Consider the following 19,043-nt stretch of genomic DNA (forward strand, 5'->3'; position numbering starts at 1 on the left):
AGGTATCAGGAATAATAATTTGTTGTAATGCTAGTGCTTATTGTTAGTAAAATGAGTTGTTAATGAGCAGGGTCGCCTCTAGGAATTTTGCCGTCCCTTTCCTCTTATTTTTCGTATAGTTTATGGCAATTTTTCCTCCCCCCAAACTTATTGCTCCGTGTAAATGCAGGGTTGCACCGTCGGTAGAGTCGGCCCTGTCAATGAGGCCGACATAGATTTAGATTTAATCCTTTTTAATTAAAAAAAATAATTTTCTTTTCGTGCTTATAACATAGATGGCACTACTGTAGTTCGTTCACCTTTCGTGTACGTTCATTGCTCACGTCGTGCTTCATTAAGTGTTCGTAGTGTTTTGTTGACAGTTGTAGTATTGTGAAATCATGTTATTTATTTTGAGAATTATAAACTTGAAAACAGCATATTTCACAGCACTTATATGTTTATCTTGGTTTGTTTATTTACATGGACACAAATTGAATGTTCACAGAATACTTTTACCTTACAATCAAGGTACTCCGACGAATTTCACTTTGCAAGTTGTTGATGCTGGAACTGAATGTTACACATGGTGAGGCACATTTCAACTATTTGTGATGCTTATTTTTATCAGGGGTCAAAAGTTTATAAATATTCCACAGAATTTCGCCATAACTTTTTTTTTTTTTTAGATATCATAATCCCCCCTCCACTCACAAAAACATTAATGTCGAAAGGGTAAATAATAGATGTGGTAACTTTCAATGGTGTTACGTGATGCTTTTCTGAGTAAAGTACAGACGTTGCATTGTTTGTAGTAGCCCCAAGAGTCAGCGAAGTCCATGAACCACGTATTTTTTATGCTCATTTTGTGTACTCTGGCTGGTTTGTCTGCTTTGCGTACATCACACCCGAGTTTGATTTTTGAATGAAATAATAAAGGAAAAGAAATAGTACAAAGGAAAAACTTGCTTGCATCTCTTTGTGAACTCCAATTTCACAGAGAGTTCAGTTTAATTAAGAGGCACAGGCCTATTCTATGCCTCTAATGCTGAATCATATTTTGGAGGTGAATAAATTCTGTTGTGTGGTTTCTTTTATGAGAAACTAACAGAAGGATTGTATTTGTAACACATCAACACTATGTTGGGTGCTTAGCACCTGAGCAGCCTCTCCATGTAAAATATGTTATTTTTTGTAGTCGCCAAGTCTAGTAAAAGAACACCAGAATAATTCACTTGATTTTATAATGAAATGGAATTTATTCAATTTCCTCATGATTAGCTTCATAAAGCAAACTGTCAAGCATTGCTACATCCATGTTCCTCTCAACATATTGATTTTTGTTGTTTTAAATTTATAACTTTTCTTAATTAACAGTTTAATTTGGATTGTAATTGTAACTGTACAGCTCAGTATATTTATGATGTGTAGATCAGATGGCAGTCATGCCTCCTGGTCTCTTGCCTAAGCATATAGCTCTAACGTTAGTCCAACGCTCTTATTATTATTATTATTGCAGACTCATCGTGGGAGGTTCATTCAGCTGACAACATTTTATCATACGGAATCTTAAAATTCTTAACACTCCTTGCATTAACAACATGTTCTCATAATATGTTCCATTCATTCACAACTCTCCATGTAAAAAATCTGCTCCTCACACCCCTCTTTACCACACTCTTACATAACTTCTAGTGAAGGTCTCTGGTTCCTCCCCTTTCACCTTCTTTTTTTTTTTTATAATCCTCTCTGAATGAATCCAATAAAATCCTCTCACAAACTCAGACATCTCTATCATGTCACCTATTTTCCTCCTTTCCTGGAATCATACTATTTTGACTTCTTTCCACTCCTTAGGAGCCCTATCCACTGCAAGATGCATTAAACAACCAGGTCAACAGCATAGCTAAATGTTGAGCACATTCCTTAAGAGTATGTGGTGACATGTCATCCATTCCTGCAGCCTTATTAACATCTAACTTAATCAACACCTGATACATCTCTTATTCTTTCACTTCCAATTCTCCTAATATTTGCCACCCTTCTATATATTGCACTGCATCATTTACACCAGTATGATATACATTGACAAATTGCTCTTTCAATAATTCTACTATATCTTTGCAACTGTCATTCTGCTACCATGACTATCCACCAGTGTTAACCTGCCATACTTATTTTATCTCTTGCTTGCAATATAGTCCTTTAATCCCTTTACAGTCAGGTGGTTCTATTGCATGATCGCACACACACAGAAAAAAAAAAAAAAAAAAAACAGTCTGCTGGCCTCATGCTTTACTCTAAATGCATTCATAGTTGATATGGGTAAACAGCCACTCAGTACTCCTTCACAGTTCAACTCCAAACTCATTGAGCACATTTCTCTTTCTTCCTCATTCATTTCTTTTACTTGTTGCTTCTGAAACACTCTCTAATCTCTTTTGTGTTTTTCTAGGAGACCACTGATGGACAAGTTTCTCCTTTCCCATCAGTAGTGCTAATGCACTGTAGATTTATTATTCAGCCTATTATTATTATTATTATTATTATTACTTTTCAATTTTTTTGTGTGGATCAGTTAAAAAAAAAAACGGATGGTTTCAGACTGAATAGAAATTATAAGGATCAGATTTCTCAACTGTTTATTTAAAACACGGAATGTAATGAGAATCCATATTTAGATTTTGTCAATTTGGCACATGGTATCAAAAGAAAAGCTGTTCAAAATGCAATAATATGGTGTAAACAGGACATTATACAAAGCAATTACATAGTGTGTATTTAAGTTGTAAATCAGCACTTCAAATTGAAGGAGGTGCTGATTTGATGTAAAATAAAGTATAAGACAAGGGCATACATCTTCAGTGTTATTCTTCCTATGTATGTTCATTATTATTCACACTATTAAGGAAAGTGCCATTAAACTTGATATTGACAATGGATATGTTAATCTCATTGTCTTTACTTTATGCAGAAGTTATGATACTGGTAAATAAATTCTGTACAAGTCATCAGGATTTCAAGTTAGTTAGGATTTCCTAACTAACTTGAATAACTGTGTAACAAATTTAATATGAAAGTGCAATAAAAATTCAAAGACTGAAAATAGGCAGGAACATTGAAAACCTCAGCTGCATTCTGAATGGGGAGCTTTCATTCTCAACTCATTAAAATTAGCTCTAGTGGATCTTCACATTGGAAAGATATATTGTATATGGTAGTATGCACTTCTTGGAAAGAAGCAATTGGACTCCCCATGGGCAAGGTGCATCATGCCATATAATGAGCCACGTATTTGTTGCCAGTATAAATTGGAGGAATATGATGCTCCTGAGTCAGTGCAACTATGTCTGGATGAAATGGCTTCTAAAAAGGAATGGACAGAGTTTGAAAGAGGCATTGTGATTGGATGTCATGTTGCAGGCCTGTTTGTTTGGCAAATCATTGACAAATTGGGCCATCCAGTTTGTCAATAAGTTGTCAATAATCCTAATGTGCAAGTGCTGATCACAGTGGATGACCCACTACACTCCCATATGGACAAACATGACCATAGGATGCTACAAAAGATAATATGGACAAGGTGTATCATGCCATTCGTCAGCTGATTCGTTGAATTCAGAGTTCCGGGCATTGAATGGAACACGAATCTGCAAAAACATTCAGAACCAACGCTCGCAACATGGGTTTAAATGGTAAAACTGCAATATGAATTCTCACATTACCTGAACCAACGTGGCATTGTCTTCAGTGGTGCAAAGAGCATGTACACTGGGATGTGGAAGCTTGGAAAGCTGTGTTATGGAGTGGTGAAGCATGCTACACCCTCTACTGAGCAGATGGATGGTTATTGGTGTGGCAAATGTCTGGTGAAAGTCTCTTACCAGAGTGCATAATCCCAACTATGAAATTCAGAGGTGGCAATGTAATGGTATGGTCTGTTTTTCTTGGTTTGCTTTGGATCTCTGTTTGTGGTGCCATGAACATTGAACTCCAAGAGGTATCTGAACGTTCTGGATAATGCCATGCGTCCTTCTTTGTAGCATTTCTATGGAACTGACCATTGTCTTTTTCAGCAAGACAGTGCACAGTCATAAGGCTGCTGCTGTAACTGTGTGGTTTGTGAACATGAATGTGTCAGGTGAGATGAAGGGACATCTGCTCCACAACAGTCCAGGATCTCATTACATACCTACAGGAAGAATGGTCTTAAATTCCCATTGATTGCTATCATCCACTTGTGGAAATTATTTTTCATAGGAATGCTGCAGTCATCTCAGTGAAAGGAGGTCGGGTCGCCTACATCTTATTAAGGTGGGTGCCATGGCTGTTTGTTTCTTACGCTATGGTGCCTGTTGACTTCTTCTCAAGCAGTGTATATCCCATCTAATCTCATATTTTGTATGTTAAATCCAAGAACATTTTAAGTAAATATGGCTTTCATATAACCTGATTATTCCTAGATACTTACTTTACTTTCCGAGTCCGGAACACCAATCATATCCTCTCCATCCAAAAAACAGCGGCTTGTATCGCCTTGTCATTGACCATCAAAATGTCAATCCATGGAGCACACATCAATTAGATCTGGGCAACATAAAAGATGTTCATCAGTTTGGGCGTCTCTGCAGTCACAGCTTTCATCATCTGCATAATTCCATTTCATCAGGTTACTTCTGCATCTGGACACTCCCACTCTAAGACGGTTCAGAGTCCTCCAGGTGCTATAGGGTAGGTGATATCCCTTGGTTAACTCTTCCTTAATTATGGGGGCTTCTTGAAGTTGAACTGATTCCCTCCATAGAACAAGGCGTCACTCCTCAGGTTTATGGATCAATGGTTTAGTTCTTGCATAAAACTATGCCTCGATTTGAGTCGAGAAGCCGTGATGATATGGCCGTACATTGGATGTCTTTCGTCCGTCATCTGCATTTCTCCATCTCATCGGCCACTTGACGTCTTATGCCTGTTAAGGGATACAGCTTGTTGACTGGGGTTGGTCGTAGGCATCCGGTTATGATCCTAATGGTATCATTTAAAGCCACATCCACGTGTTTCGCATGGGCAGATGCTACCCACACTGGGGCAGCATACTCCCCTGCCACAAAACACAATGCCAAAGCCTTCGAGCAAAGTACCTCTGGTTGAGCTCCCCACGTTGTGCCGGTCATTTTTCTTATAATGTTATTTCTTGCATAGATTTTTCCTTTTAGTTCCTGGCAATGTACCTTATATGACAAGGTACGATCCAGCTTAACTCCAAGATATTTGGGTTTGCTGCAGTGTTCGAGGCGTTTTCCTCTCCAGACAATGCTTAACTGGCGTTTTGCTTCCCTGTTGCGCAGATGGAAAGCGCATACCTGAGTCTTGTTTGCGTTAGGCTTCAGGCAATTGGTCTCATAGTAATTGGAGAGTATTTCTAAGGCTTCTGTGAACCTCTTAACTTCTTCAAAACTCCTTGCTTGACTGCATATAACCGTGTCGTCGGCATAGATAAACATCCTCACTTTTGGGTGGGTTGGCTGATCACTACCTTGACCAATACGCTTCCTTGAGGTAAACCATTCTTCTGATTTCTCCATCTGCTCTTTCCTTGCAAAGTTACGTAGAATCGTTGATTCTGGAGTATTGTTTTAACTACATTCATGAGGTGAAAATCTTTCGTTATTTGGTACAGCTTGACCAGCAGTTTCTTGTGATTAACAGTGTCATATGCTGCTGAAAGATCGATAAAAGCTGCTCCAGTCACAAGCTTCTTCTCGTAACCATCTTCGATGTGCTGCACGAGATTCAAAATTTGGCTGCAGCAGGACTTTCCAGGACGGAAACCGGCTTGCTCAGTTATAAGTTTCTCGTCAATGTTTGCTGCTATTCTTTCCAGAATCATTCGTTCAAAAACTTTATACAAATGGCAGAGGAGAGAAACCGGCGAAAATTCTTCGACTCTGTAGGTTCCTTTCCTGGTTTAAGTAAAGCTACCACTTGAGCTTTCCTCCATAATTTGGGCAACCGAAGAGATTCTACACACATATTCATCAATTTCACCAGCCATTGGATGGTTACCGGACCGAAACGCTTTATCTGTTCTGTCCGAATGTCGTCTGGGCCAGCAGCTCTATTCTCTTTCAGGTGACATATAGCTTTTCTTGGTAGTTCTTCGGAGAACGGAGAGGCTAATGAATTAGTCTCATCTTCTTTAATGCACGTAAGATTGGTTTTCAGTATCTTCTTGTCTGTCCTGCCATTCAATAATTGCTGGTGAGCGATCTGGTTTGGCGTGACCTCTGTTACGTAAACTGGAGTTTTACTTGGATCGTTGCTTAAATTCTTCACCAGTTTCCATGCTCGTCTGCTGTTCTGTTTCATATCCAAATCCTGCAGTAGCTTCATCCATCTCCTCTTTCTACCATCCGTGAGTTTGTCCATCAGTTTTTTGCCTGCCTCAATTGTGTCTACAGTGAAAGGATCTTTGTCATATCTGATTTTATATTCTTTTAGTTGTTCCATCTGGTTTTCATTAAGCCCAGCGATATATTGAGTTCTGCACCCTCATGGTATTTACCGCCGAGATACTATTTTGATGGTATTCACGAACTCTTCATAGTTACTTGGATCCTCTTCAAGAGTGTTTACTGTCTGATCGAGTTCCTTTGCAAATCCGTCCCATCTTGCTTTTTTAAAATTAAACCGTCGCTTAAAAGGTACTATCTCTGGATTGATAACGGCTCTGACTTCACAAGTAACAGGTCTGTGCTGAGTTCTTGGTATCGGCTCCTACTATCTTCGTCGCTTGCACTGCTACTTGTTCACTGATAAAGATGTTATCTGGATTATATCCTCTTCTCCACCTTGCACTATTGAATGATGGTCTTAACTTGGGATCGTGGATAAGCTTCAGTCCTTCTCTCTCAGCCAAATTTTCCAGCTCAGTACCATTCCTGTCAGTCATTTTGTAGCCCCATGTTAAACTCTGACAATTAAAGTCTCCGAGTATTATTTTAATCTTCTGGGCATTAAAATTGGCAGGTTCTTTGAAGACGAAATCTTCATTAGGTGGCTTATATATCGATGTGATTTTGCAGGACTTGATCTTGATGGTTAATATCTGTATATTATTATGGGATGTCATATGTATAGATTTAATCTCCAAGTCTGGTTTAGCAAATATAACACTACCGTATTGCTCGTGTGGTCTCTCAGCTACTAATTTCATGCCATGAATTTTTGGTCTACTGCTGTTTACCCCTCGATGTGTCTCCTGGATAACTAAAACATCACATTTGCGTGTATCACACACGTCTGCTAATAAATCTTCCTTTTTGGATGACAGCCCTTCAATATTTATTGAAGTCGTCTTAAAAACTGGCCTTGAAGATGGCTGATTTATAGTTCGCATGATTGTTCCGGTAGCTGAAGGATTAGCCAATGTTGAGTTTCAACATTGCCCATGGTATGCCCGGGTATTCCTATATAGGATAAATTAATCCTATCTCCATAATTCAGTGTGTTTATCAGTGAAAAAGTACTCCAGCTGGTGAATAAAAAGTTTCTTTGGTTATTGGAACTCTACTACCTTATAATGTGAGCTTATTCCTCTTCAGCAGTTGGAAAGTCCAGTAGAAGAACACCAGATTAATTCACTGGATTTTATTATGAAATGGAATTTATTCAGATTCCTCTTAAAAATTTTGCAAACTTTTTTTTGTAAAGGCTTTACAAACATTCTTTGCATTCTAGGTGAAATTCATATATTGTATCTTTTGACCAGAAAGGACATAGTTGTCAGTGTAAAAGTTTTGTTTTTGTGTTGAGCAAGAGTAGTTAGTATATAACAACTCTGAATATAATTCTTTAAAGACTAGCAAAATATGTAGGAAAAAAGAAAATGCACATGCAGCATCATATCTAAAGGAAGTATTTTGCTAGTCAATAGTTGTCTTTCCACTTGACTTCTAATCTGATTTCTAACTAACTAGCTGTTGGTTTGAATTGCCTGTTGTGAGCATGGATGTTTGTGATTATCCTTAGGTGGGAGATGAATTTCATTGCCTGGTGCAAGATTATCATCCTATTTGTGGGTACTTGCAGTGGCTTGAAAGAGTTATGTGTTTGGTTAGAGCAGGGTTTTTGGATAGGAAAAAAATAGCTTTAATTATTAAAAATAAAAACAGAATAAAAATAAATAATTATAAAAATTAAAAAAAAAATTGAAAATAAACTAAATGATTCTACACACACACTGCACTTCCATAAAATATACATGTCAGTTGCATAATCAAGAAATAAATTGATGATAGACTTGGCATTTTGGCTATAGGCTGTTTGTCTTTCTTCTTGCCTGCATAATAATAGCACACAGTTTTGAAACACATCTTCTCTGAAGGTGTTTCAAAACTGATATAATGAATGAAATTCACTTGTATTTTATGTTTTTTTGTGAACATCATTTGATTTCTTCATTGATATCTCTTAATCTTTATTTTATAGGACTTCATCTGAACCCAGGTTTGTTCTTGTGACTCCCATTATAAATTCAGAGAACTCATGTTCCCAAAAAGCATTAGTTTCAGCTATTTCATCTTCATCTACACGTGTAGTAGCCACTGTTATAGGAAAAGAAGAGAGTAAGTAAAATTTCTAATTGAATATAACTCTAATATAAATTGAAAGCCAAATGGCTATTTTTCTGGCATCCTTAATAATAATTAAGGGGATGCAAATCCCTTGTTGTTCAACTGCCAGTAAGCAAAACTCTAAGATCGAGAACTACGAATCTATGAGTTTCATATATACCGAAAAACTATCGGCGAATCCAAGTGTAACAACAAGGGATTTGTATCCCCTTAATTATTATGAATATAACTCTGTAAAGACCGTCAAAATATATAGCAAAAAGTAAATGCAGCATCATATCTATAGGAAGTATCAGGTGTCTTGCTAATTATTAGTTCTCTTTCCACTTGTAAACTGGGTACTGCAAAATGGCCACCCCTGAAGGAATGGTGTAGTCTGTCCTTGGCTTCCAATGTTTCCTGACTTTTCTCCACTAGACTTCTTTATGAGAGGTATGTTAAGAAATACATTTCACTCATGCCAAGCACTCATGAACTAAACACATAAAGCTGTCACATCAGTAAATGTGAAATATTTCATAGCACTAGGAGTGAGAATGCAAGCTAGATATTTGCCAAGTTACATAAAGAATCCTTAATCCTTATAACTTGCAACATTTGAATCTTTGTAGTAGCTCTGGAGATATGATTAGGTTTTTATGAAACATCCTGTATAAAGAAATATATATAACCACAAAAAAATTCTGAGACTCAAATAGAAATTATGAGTTTCATATATTAATTATTTTTCTGCTATAGTTTCATTAAGTATTTATTTCCAGTCTGCCATAAATATTAGTCTGCAGTAAATACTAGTCTGCCATAGGGACAAAAGTTACATAATTAGGATGACTTGGACTACACTTCATTATGATTGGTAGGAATGTCTTTGCAAACATTAGCTATTTATATGCTAAGCTACTTGACTACATGGATAATTTCTATGTTCTCCAGCCAGCAGGCTTTGGGTTCAAATCCTGTGGCATCAGTCTGAAAGTCTTTGGGTGGTAGATGATTTTTGTTGCTCAATATTTTCACAATGGGAGCCTGTATAGTGTCTTGAAAAAATTCTGTTTGGTCTCTAATGAAGCAGGATTTCTGGATTATCTGTCTCCTGTTAGTATACCCATTATATTGAATGTACAATATATTTTACAGCTCTCCACAGATTATTTTTGCAATAAAACAGTGTACCTGACTCTAGTATCAAAAGATAATTGTATCAAAAACACTTCTACTGATAAGAAATAAGGAACTTCTAGAATCCTGTGACATATATTATTATTATAATACAGTATCTCCATGGAGTTTGGAAACTCATTGTGGGAGACCCAAATTAACTATTATACACACAAATCCTATCTTTCCTCTCCTTGAATCCATTCACCATCAGGAAACTTGCAACCAATTCTGGCAATTCATTCCACACACTGACCACTCTCCATGCAAAAAATCTGATCTGCACACCCCTACACAACTTTCAGTGATGGCCCCTATTTCTGACTATTTGTCATCTATTGAAAAATTTCACTTGCCTGAATTTTATAAAACCCCTTTAATATCTTAAAAATTTCTATCATGTCCCCTCTTTTCTGCCTGTCAACTAAACTTTGTAATCCACAAACCTTCAACTGATCCTCATAAGGAGTATTCCACAGATATGTCACCATCTTGGTCACTCGTCTTTGAATCCTCTGTACCACCTCCTGGTTCCCAAGAAACTCAGGTGACCTAGGTTTCCGGGCTTCATGGCAATACTCTATAATAATATTAATATGTCAGGTTTCTAGAAGTTACTACATATGCTATCATTACCTCTCCTTAAACTCATTCACTGTCAGGGATCTCACAACTAATTCTGGTGATTGATCTCGCTCATTCACCACTCTCCACACACACACAAAATCTAATTTGCATGCCTCTGCTAACCACATTCTTACACAACTTCCTGTGACCCCTAGTTCTCTAATTATTTGTCATAAATTGAAAAATTTTCTTTGCATCAATTTTATAAAACTCCCTTTTAATATCTTAAATGTTTCTATCATGCCCCCCCTGTTTTCTGCCTATCACCTAAACTTTGTAACCCACACATCTTCAACCTATCTTCATAGGGAGCATTCCACAGACATGTCACCAGCTTAGTCACTTGTCTCTGAATTTTTTCTACCACATCCTCGTCCGTAAGAAACCTGTGTGACCAATTCTGTGCATAGTAGTCAAGGCTGCATAGTCTTATAAAGAGAGATAATAACTTCCTCCTTTACTTGTTAACTTGTTTTTCAACACCCAAGTAATCCTTTTAGCTATTTTACCATTTCTGCATTATGCCCTTTAAACTTCAACTCTCCCTCCACCATTATCCCCAGGTCCTTGGCCTCATCAATTTCCTGCAATCTTGTATCATCAGTATGATACACTGTATGTGATCTTTTCAACCCGAAGTGCATACAAATCTTTACATTTTGCAACATTAAATTGATAATCATTATCCTTGGCCCACAATACCAATTTAGTTAAATCATCCTGCAGGATATATACATCACCATTATCAAATGTTTGTTCTCCCTAGTTTCACATCATCATCAAACAATTGAATATCCTGTCTTAATTCCCTCCCTATATCATTGATATACCAATTAAAGAGTAGTGGCCATAGTACAGAAACCTGGAGATACTCCACTAGTAACCCTCGATTTCACTCTACCATATACTGGTGTCTATATCTCAGCCCCCCCCCCCCAATCCATGCTACTACCCTCCATTCCAATTTGATCCAACTTTGTAATAGTTTTCCATGTGGTATTCTGTCAAATGCATTTGTTAAGTCCAGCATTTATCATGGTGTAGCCATTTCCCTTTATCCAATTCAACTGTTGCTTTATTATAAAATGTGAATAAATTACTAAGCGACAGGACCTGTTTTTTACAGAGCTGTGCTGCTCTGTAAAAATTAGGTCCTGTCGCTTAGTAATTCGTTTATATGTCGCTTAGTTATGTCGTTTTAGTATGTCTACTGGGATGTGTTCTTTCCTCTCTTTTTCAGTTATACCTTTGTTAGCTTACAGCCTGTTGCTTGACCAGAAAGGAATATTAGCAAGTATATCTAAGACATAATTCATTTCTAAGATGGCAAATAGCAGTACCATTTGGGCTAAAAAGGAAAGAAAGAAAGGTTTGGGAGATGCAAAAAAATTAGAGCCTTTGCCTTTTGAGTAGCTCTTACTCTACTGATGATAAGGGAAATTTTTCTAGTTCTGAAGATAGTGATTTTGCCTGTAGTTTAGACATATTTGCAGAAGATGGGTGATTGTCAACCTAATAGTTAAGCCAGGAATTACTGAAGACTTTGACACAACAACATTTTATGCTTCTTCCGTCTATATCTAGACAATGATATTCTTTCCTTTAAAAATTTTTCCTAAAAAAAATTAATGATTTTCTGATGAAAATTTGTCAGAAATTTAGATAAATAATATAAATTCCGTGTGATGATACTGTGTTCTCTCTTTTTTATGGGAGTTCATGGTACCATATAGTCCCCCCCCCCCCCCAAATTTTATCTGGGCTTTGGAAATGGCATAGGCTGACGAATCAGACCTATGGCTGGGTCAGTATTCCTGACTGTAATCCGTGTGTGTCCTCTGACCGGTTTGCTTGTTTGCGGGATGAAAAACACCAGATTAACTGGCAGAAAAAACCCTGCTGTCCACGCCCAAGACCAGCTAACTTGGCTATGGCTGAGGATGATCCTTAAGCTCCTCACGTCGTTGACAGGAATCAAACCTAGGACACTCCTTCCCCAGGCATATGGTTGCGAAGTGCAAAGCCACTAGGCTAACTGTGCAGACAGAAATTTAGATTACAAATTCCTGAGAGAGAGAGAGAGAGAGAGATATCAATGAAAGCCTTATGCCATTCAAAAGTCAGACTGAAATGTAAGCAGTATAATCCCCTAAAGAAAGCAAAGTATGGGGTAAATTTATGCTTTGTAAAGTGAAAAGTAGATATCTTTGAGATTTCAAAACCTTATACGGAAAAGCAGACTGTACTCGAGCATGGTAATTATTCGGATCATCTGTTGTTTTGATGCATGCAGTAATAGAGTTACTAGACCCCCCCTTAGTGGAGAAAGGTTACTGAGTTACAATGGATAACTACATGTGTCCTGAACTTGCTGATTTACTTTTACAACATCATATAGATATTGTACCATAAATGCAAAAAGGTGAGACATGCCTCCAGATCTGGCATCAGGCAAACTGTTGAAGAGGTAAACCCAAGCTTATTAGTGAGGGAGTCTTTGCACTACATTGGAAAGACAAAAAGATGTTTTTCTGCTGTTTCCCTGCACAATCCATCAATGGAATCAGTGAAGAAGCATGGTTTCAAGAAAGACAAACTCATTGCTGTATGTGCATACAACAACATTATGGATGGAGTCTACACACGTGGTCATTAGCTATCATTTTACTCTGTAATGAGCAAACAACATAAAAAATATTAAAAAAAAGTGTTTGGACATATATTAGATTTTATTATTTGGAACAGTTTCTTCCTGTAAAAGCAAAAAAATGTATGCTTACCATAACATATCTAGATTCGAGAGTAGAAATCTTGAAAACCATTTCTACAATTTTGTCCCTCTTCAGCAAGCAGGAAAACAAGCAATCTTTCCAGACTTCTGTGATTGAGTGCTGCTAACTCTCCCATCTCCCAGAAATCCTGAATGTAAAATTGCTTTGTGTGTTCACTCTTGTTTTCAGTTGTTCCATACTGTTCAAGATATATAAATTTTGAACAGTATGAAAACAATGTCCCTTTCAGGGCCATTAAAACAGTCTTTTTTCTGAATTACAAATATTGATAGAGAGATGCCTAAACATACAATATATTACTGTGTGCTTAAGACATCTCTCTGTCAATATTTGTAATTCAGAAAAGGACTGTTTTGCTTTGAAATGGCTAATAGTACATTTTTGAGAGAATAAAATAAAAATAGGAAGAATCATCAGGACACTTATGCCTTCTAGATGCAAAAATTTTTTTTTTTTGTCTTTTATGTCCACAACCACAAATGTTTGGAAATCTATAATACATGAATGCTATATGTAGGGCAATTAACATCAAAGATAAACCTAAACATGTTTTTTCAAGTCTCCAGTAAACTGGGTGATGGCCTTGCACTATGCCATTTACAGAACCAAATTCATCCATCACCTAAATATTTTCATAAGCATTCCTGCCGGTATGGGGATTCTGATCCACAGCTACTTAGTAAAAAAAAAGTAGTTATCCTCTCCAGTTGATTTCTCAAGCTTAAGTCTCTCAATCAGGAAAATGATCGAGTTGACTAAGGCTGTGATTTTGTTTTGATTTGAATTATGGCAGAAGCAACTATGAGGCAAGTACATAGTCTATTTCTCAGTGCTTTGTCTGTTTGCTGAAAAATGCAACTTTCTGGTAGGGAAAAAACTATCATCTCAGTATGAGACTGTCTGACTTATTTTCAGTTGGAAATTATAGTACTACATAGGTTTGAAATCCAGGTTTTCTAACTAAAGAAAACTGTTGCATTCTCCTCACATTTGCTTGCATACACTATGAACCATACCTCATATCTGTGAAATGCATGTTCGTTGGCTGATGTGTTTGTTTCTCATGGAGAGGAGCCCTAATTTCTAAAAAGGAATGAAATGAGGATAATTTTTCTATTGTTTTAGAAATGGTATTTATCTAAAAAAATCTCATAGTCACAGTTCTTACAGAGCAAGGTTTTCTGGATGATCTGTGAAATCCTCAGTTTTTAACAAATAACAAATGCAAGAGTAACACTTGGAAGAGTTCCCACTGTTTGCCTTGGAACACACACTAAGTTTCAAGTTTTATAATACTTGAAAGGAAAAACAAGAAATATGGCTACTTGTTTTTATAGAAGCTTGTGCCATAGTTTTATACAATATATATTAATTTCAAATGGAAATATATGGCAGTATATTTAATAAATAATACTTTTATGTTGTGTTTTTGTATATATTATAAAGAAATGTAAAGTAAAGATGACAATTATCATCATCGTTGTTTAGTAGTAGTAGTAGTAGCAGAAATTTACTAAAAGTTGGATAAAGGGAACTCTTTTCATGTACATATCAATTTATCTCAGAAAACTTATTGTGTCATCATAATATAAATTATATTCTATAATAACAGCATGGTGATGATAACAATAGTTACATAACAATAATATTCTATTATTCTCATTCACTCAGGAAGAATGAATAAAATAAGATTAACTATTACTGTTATGAAATTTTTATTTCTAATGGAAAAGAAAGAAAAACAGTGACTATCAGTACATGCAATTTCCAAATACCTACAGAGTAATCCTTAACAGAAGATGCTCATGTTATCTCATAATACTCAAATTCTGTTTTCCATGAAATCTCAGTTTCTGTCAGGAGAAAACATGCTGCAATTGAAAAGTAAATTATTTCACAAAAAAAAAAAAAAGAAAAGAAAAGAAAAATTAATGAAATAAATATTAAGAAATAAATAACACTAACATATTCCCATGGCTCCATTACAGCACTGATGTAATATGGATTCCAAAAATTCTCGTGTGAGATATATATATATATATATATAAAAGATACCTTAATTATATTCCAAACACTTCTGAGTAGTATCACAATTCTATTATAATATAAATAAGGAATTTATTAAAAATAAACAATTAAAACCTGACAGGTTTCATGCATCATAAGACTTACATCATCAGGGGTAGTGGTAGTACATAAAAGCTTTACACAACACAAGCCTATTAACAATTAATTACACATATCAGATGATAACTTCACAACTGTTACATATAATTGATAAACCAGAATACAAATGATGGTTTTTGTTGTTGTTTTATTGCTATCACGGTCTGTGGTATCATGCTTGCTATATATTAGGTCCGTGATAATTAAAGTTTTGATGAAAGCAAACCATACTTGATGTCAAATTAAGTCTTGCTTTTTATTGCATTGTGTAAGAATTCTAAATTCTAAATTCTAAGCATTTGTGAGGCTTCTTAATAACAATTTGTCTGTGCTACTGTAAAATTCAATGCAGCGTAAATTTTCTCCATTTTTATTGCATTGACTTTTAGAGGTCACATTTAGAAAACTTGTAAAAATAACTTTTGTTTGTTATTGTAAATAGAATACTGAAAGCCTATGTATAAAGCCCAAAGGGAATTAGCTTGCTCACTCACATAAACAAAGAATGTCTAAATGGTAAAGCCAAAGGCAAAGCTATGCCTTTGGCTTTACCATTTAGTATCAGAATGTTATCGGATGTTAGAGCTATCGGAATGTTATCGGATGTTAGAGCTCTGATTGTAGTGTAAGAGAGCTATTTTGTTTACAAGTTCAGTCTAAGATGGCTTTCAAGGTCAGTGGAGAAAGGGGCGACCTGAATCAAACATAGTTCTGCAGTCTGGTAAAATGGATTAAAGATATACTAAAGGGGAGTGAAGAATAGTCGGCATAAATGTTAGATCAAGAGAGTCATGAGGAGATATTTGGGGTTTCAATCCTTAACCCAAGGTGCCATGGAAGACTGAATATAAGGCAAGGATCTTTAATCAAGAGGATCGACAGATCTTTAATCTGTCAATCTTTAATCTGTTGGCTAGAACACACATAAGTCCATAGGAGATAAAAAAGGAGGTCGATCCGCCAAGAGACATCCAAGATCAAAGATGACGGTCAACAGGAGCGATTAGCCACGGAGGAACCAAGCTGAGCCAGACCAGATGCTTGCCACTTTGATGAGTCTGCATATGCTCTGACCGCTAGACCCTTCACCCGAGTTTCAAGATACCAGGAGATCGCATTCTAAACCCCGCCAACTGATCTGACTGACGTACCGGTACAGCCTCTATGGAAAGAAAATCCGAAATGGAAAAGAATCTGAAGACTGAAACAAACTGAGAAGAAGTACACTAAAGAGAGGAAGAACTAATGTGAGTTAATTGTTATATGTTATTTTGTATGTGATGTAAGAGAACTATTTTAGATGGACATTTAAGTTTATAGTGATAAAATATATATATGTCTGAGAGTAATTTGATGCAAGTTTAAGGTTGGAATTATTGTGTGTGTAGAACAGAGCATAGATATTTCCTAAGGAGTGATTGGGCAAAAGGTTTAATTGTAAGGAATCTTAAAGTTTAAAGTTGCTTAATTGTAGAATTGCCTTAGAAATTATGTTCTATGATAATTAGATTAAACAAGGAATATATATTCAGTTGCAGTGATTCTTGTAAGTTTATTTGCATATTCAAGGGAAATTGCCATAAGAGTTTATCATATTTAGTTTAATTTAAACTAAAGTCAGAAAGATCAATTTCCCTATTTTTTATGTATTGTATATTCAAACTTAGTGTTTAATAAACATGCTTGTTATTTATATCCAAGGAGTGCTGCCTGATCTTAATATGCAATGCACTGTTTCCAAATAAACACGATAGATAAGATAAGGAGCACATAGAAAGCCACGACTGTAATTTAATTAAGAGAGGATTTGGATTAACTAAAGCCCTACTGGAAGTACTACTAATTCTTATACCACATCGGGACCATTGGTGGCACAGTCTTTAAACAAAATTAAATTTCTAGTGCTCTCAGGTATAAGAATATAGTCACGGAAAGTAGAGTAAGAGATAACAGGAAGAATAGGAAATTAATACAGTATAAGGAGGGGAAATATATACGTAGAAAAGAATAGCTAACTATATAGAGCAGAGCAGGAAAATATAATATAATAGACCAGACAGAAAGTATTACTATGAAGCAGTAACAAGAAGAAATGTTTACAAAGGCACAATAACTATAATATTACAATATAGAGCACAATAGCATCCCCTTTATCGAGATAAAAAGAGTGGATTGGAACAGTTTTGCAGAAAGATCAGGCCGACAAAAGTGTATAATAAGTTTAGATATTTTTGAAAAATTCTTTAAGAAAATTTTTTTAATCATGAATGTGGATAGTGTGAATTCAGAAGCCATGAGTAGTAACACGATGGAAGAGATACACTCTGTAATAAGGAGAGAGGTAGAAAGGTTATATCAACCTATGATAGATAAAATTGACTCTGTTTACAAACAACTGCAAGAAACCAGAGCAGAACCATCCATGGAGACCTCGAGTAATGAACGAATAGGTAACGAGGGAGCGAGCAGAAGGGAAACACTCCAATGTTATAACTGCCACAAGTTACTGTTACTAAAACCAGGTACTGTTTTCGAAATAAAAGGAATTTTTATAGAAATAAGTATTTTGAATCAAGAATGCAATTTAATCGCCACCATCCCACAAGCAGATCTAGGAAAATAAGAGAATTTCAGGAACAACACACTAAACCCGTGACTATCATTCAAGGTAGAATAAGGGGAATACAGTGTGATCTTTTGTTAGATACTGGATCCTAATTTTCAGCAATAACCGGACCGCTATTCAAAAGATTAATATCCAGAGTATCTAACTGTGTTACAAGGCTGAAGAAGGGTCAAAGCTGTATAACTAAGAGGAGACCTCCACATAGCCTTTAAAGGAATGCGGACAACCAACCAGGGCTTCTGACCTAATGTCCAATCCTAACCTTCTCGTGGTGCACCCTGTTGGGTATCTACTTGGATACTGAACGAACGAGGATGGGCTGGCAATTTGGGATTTAGCCGACCAAATTATATTTGGTCGGCTAAATCCCAAATCTTATTGGTTAAACCAAAATAAAAATGATGGTACGACATGACAAAATTTCATGCCAGCTGGGGCGTCGCCCGGAACAAGGCAACCGTTGTTTTCACCAGGGAACCAGGGCGAACAGTGAAAAGTCAGCTTCTGAAACAAATCTGAAAACAAACCCCAACTCAACATCACCAGCGTTAAAGATCGGTACTATCAACATAAGAAGCCTGAATGGCAAAGAAATGGAGCTAGCTGATGAATTAGATAAGTACCAGATCGACATAATAGAGGTGACTGAAACAAAAAAGGCAAAAACTGGTGAGATCTTTCTGAACAATAAATGCAAAATGTTATATTCAGGAAATGACAATCAAGGAAAAGAAGGAGTAGCCATAGTATTCAACACAAAATACGAGGCTAATCTTCTTGAATGGCAGTCAGTCTCAAGTAGAGTAATGTGGGCAAATATGAGAATGGGGAACTGGACAATGAGACTTATTTGTTCCTATGGTCCCACAGAAGGTTCTAAGATAGAAGTGAAGGAATTTTTTGAGGCTTTAAAAAGAGCAACTGACACAATGAAGAAGGAAAAGTTGGTCCATGTTGGGGATCTAAATGGTAGAGTAGGAAATAATTGTGAGACATACAAAAATATTTTGGGAAAATTTGGAGAAAAGAGCAAAGCTAATAATAATGGCAAATATCTGTTGG

At 36.2% G+C, this 19,043-nt stretch overlaps 1 protein-coding gene across 2 annotated transcripts in view; it reads left to right on the forward strand.

Annotated features, from left to right (window-relative positions):
• Positions 1-378: 378 nt before the first annotated feature.
• Positions 379-19,043, forward strand: part of LOC150095609 (nuclear pore membrane glycoprotein 210-like) — a 254,158-nt gene continuing 235,493 nt past the window's right edge. For both annotated transcript variants that reach the window (XM_090410173.1, XM_090410174.1), the window contains exons 1-2: positions 379-568; positions 8,467-8,603. In XM_090410173.1, the coding sequence (XP_090266299.1) occupies positions 381-568; positions 8,467-8,603 (325 nt within the window). In that variant the 5' untranslated portion in view covers positions 379-380. The remainder of the gene's footprint in view (positions 569-8,466; positions 8,604-19,043) is intronic.

This window comes from Typopeltis vanoorti, chromosome 20 (assembly GCF_054136105.1).
Source record: "Typopeltis vanoorti isolate ZY-2024b chromosome 20, IOZ_Tvanoo_1.0, whole genome shotgun sequence".
NCBI lineage: Eukaryota > Metazoa > Arthropoda > Arachnida > Uropygi > Thelyphonidae > Typopeltis > Typopeltis vanoorti.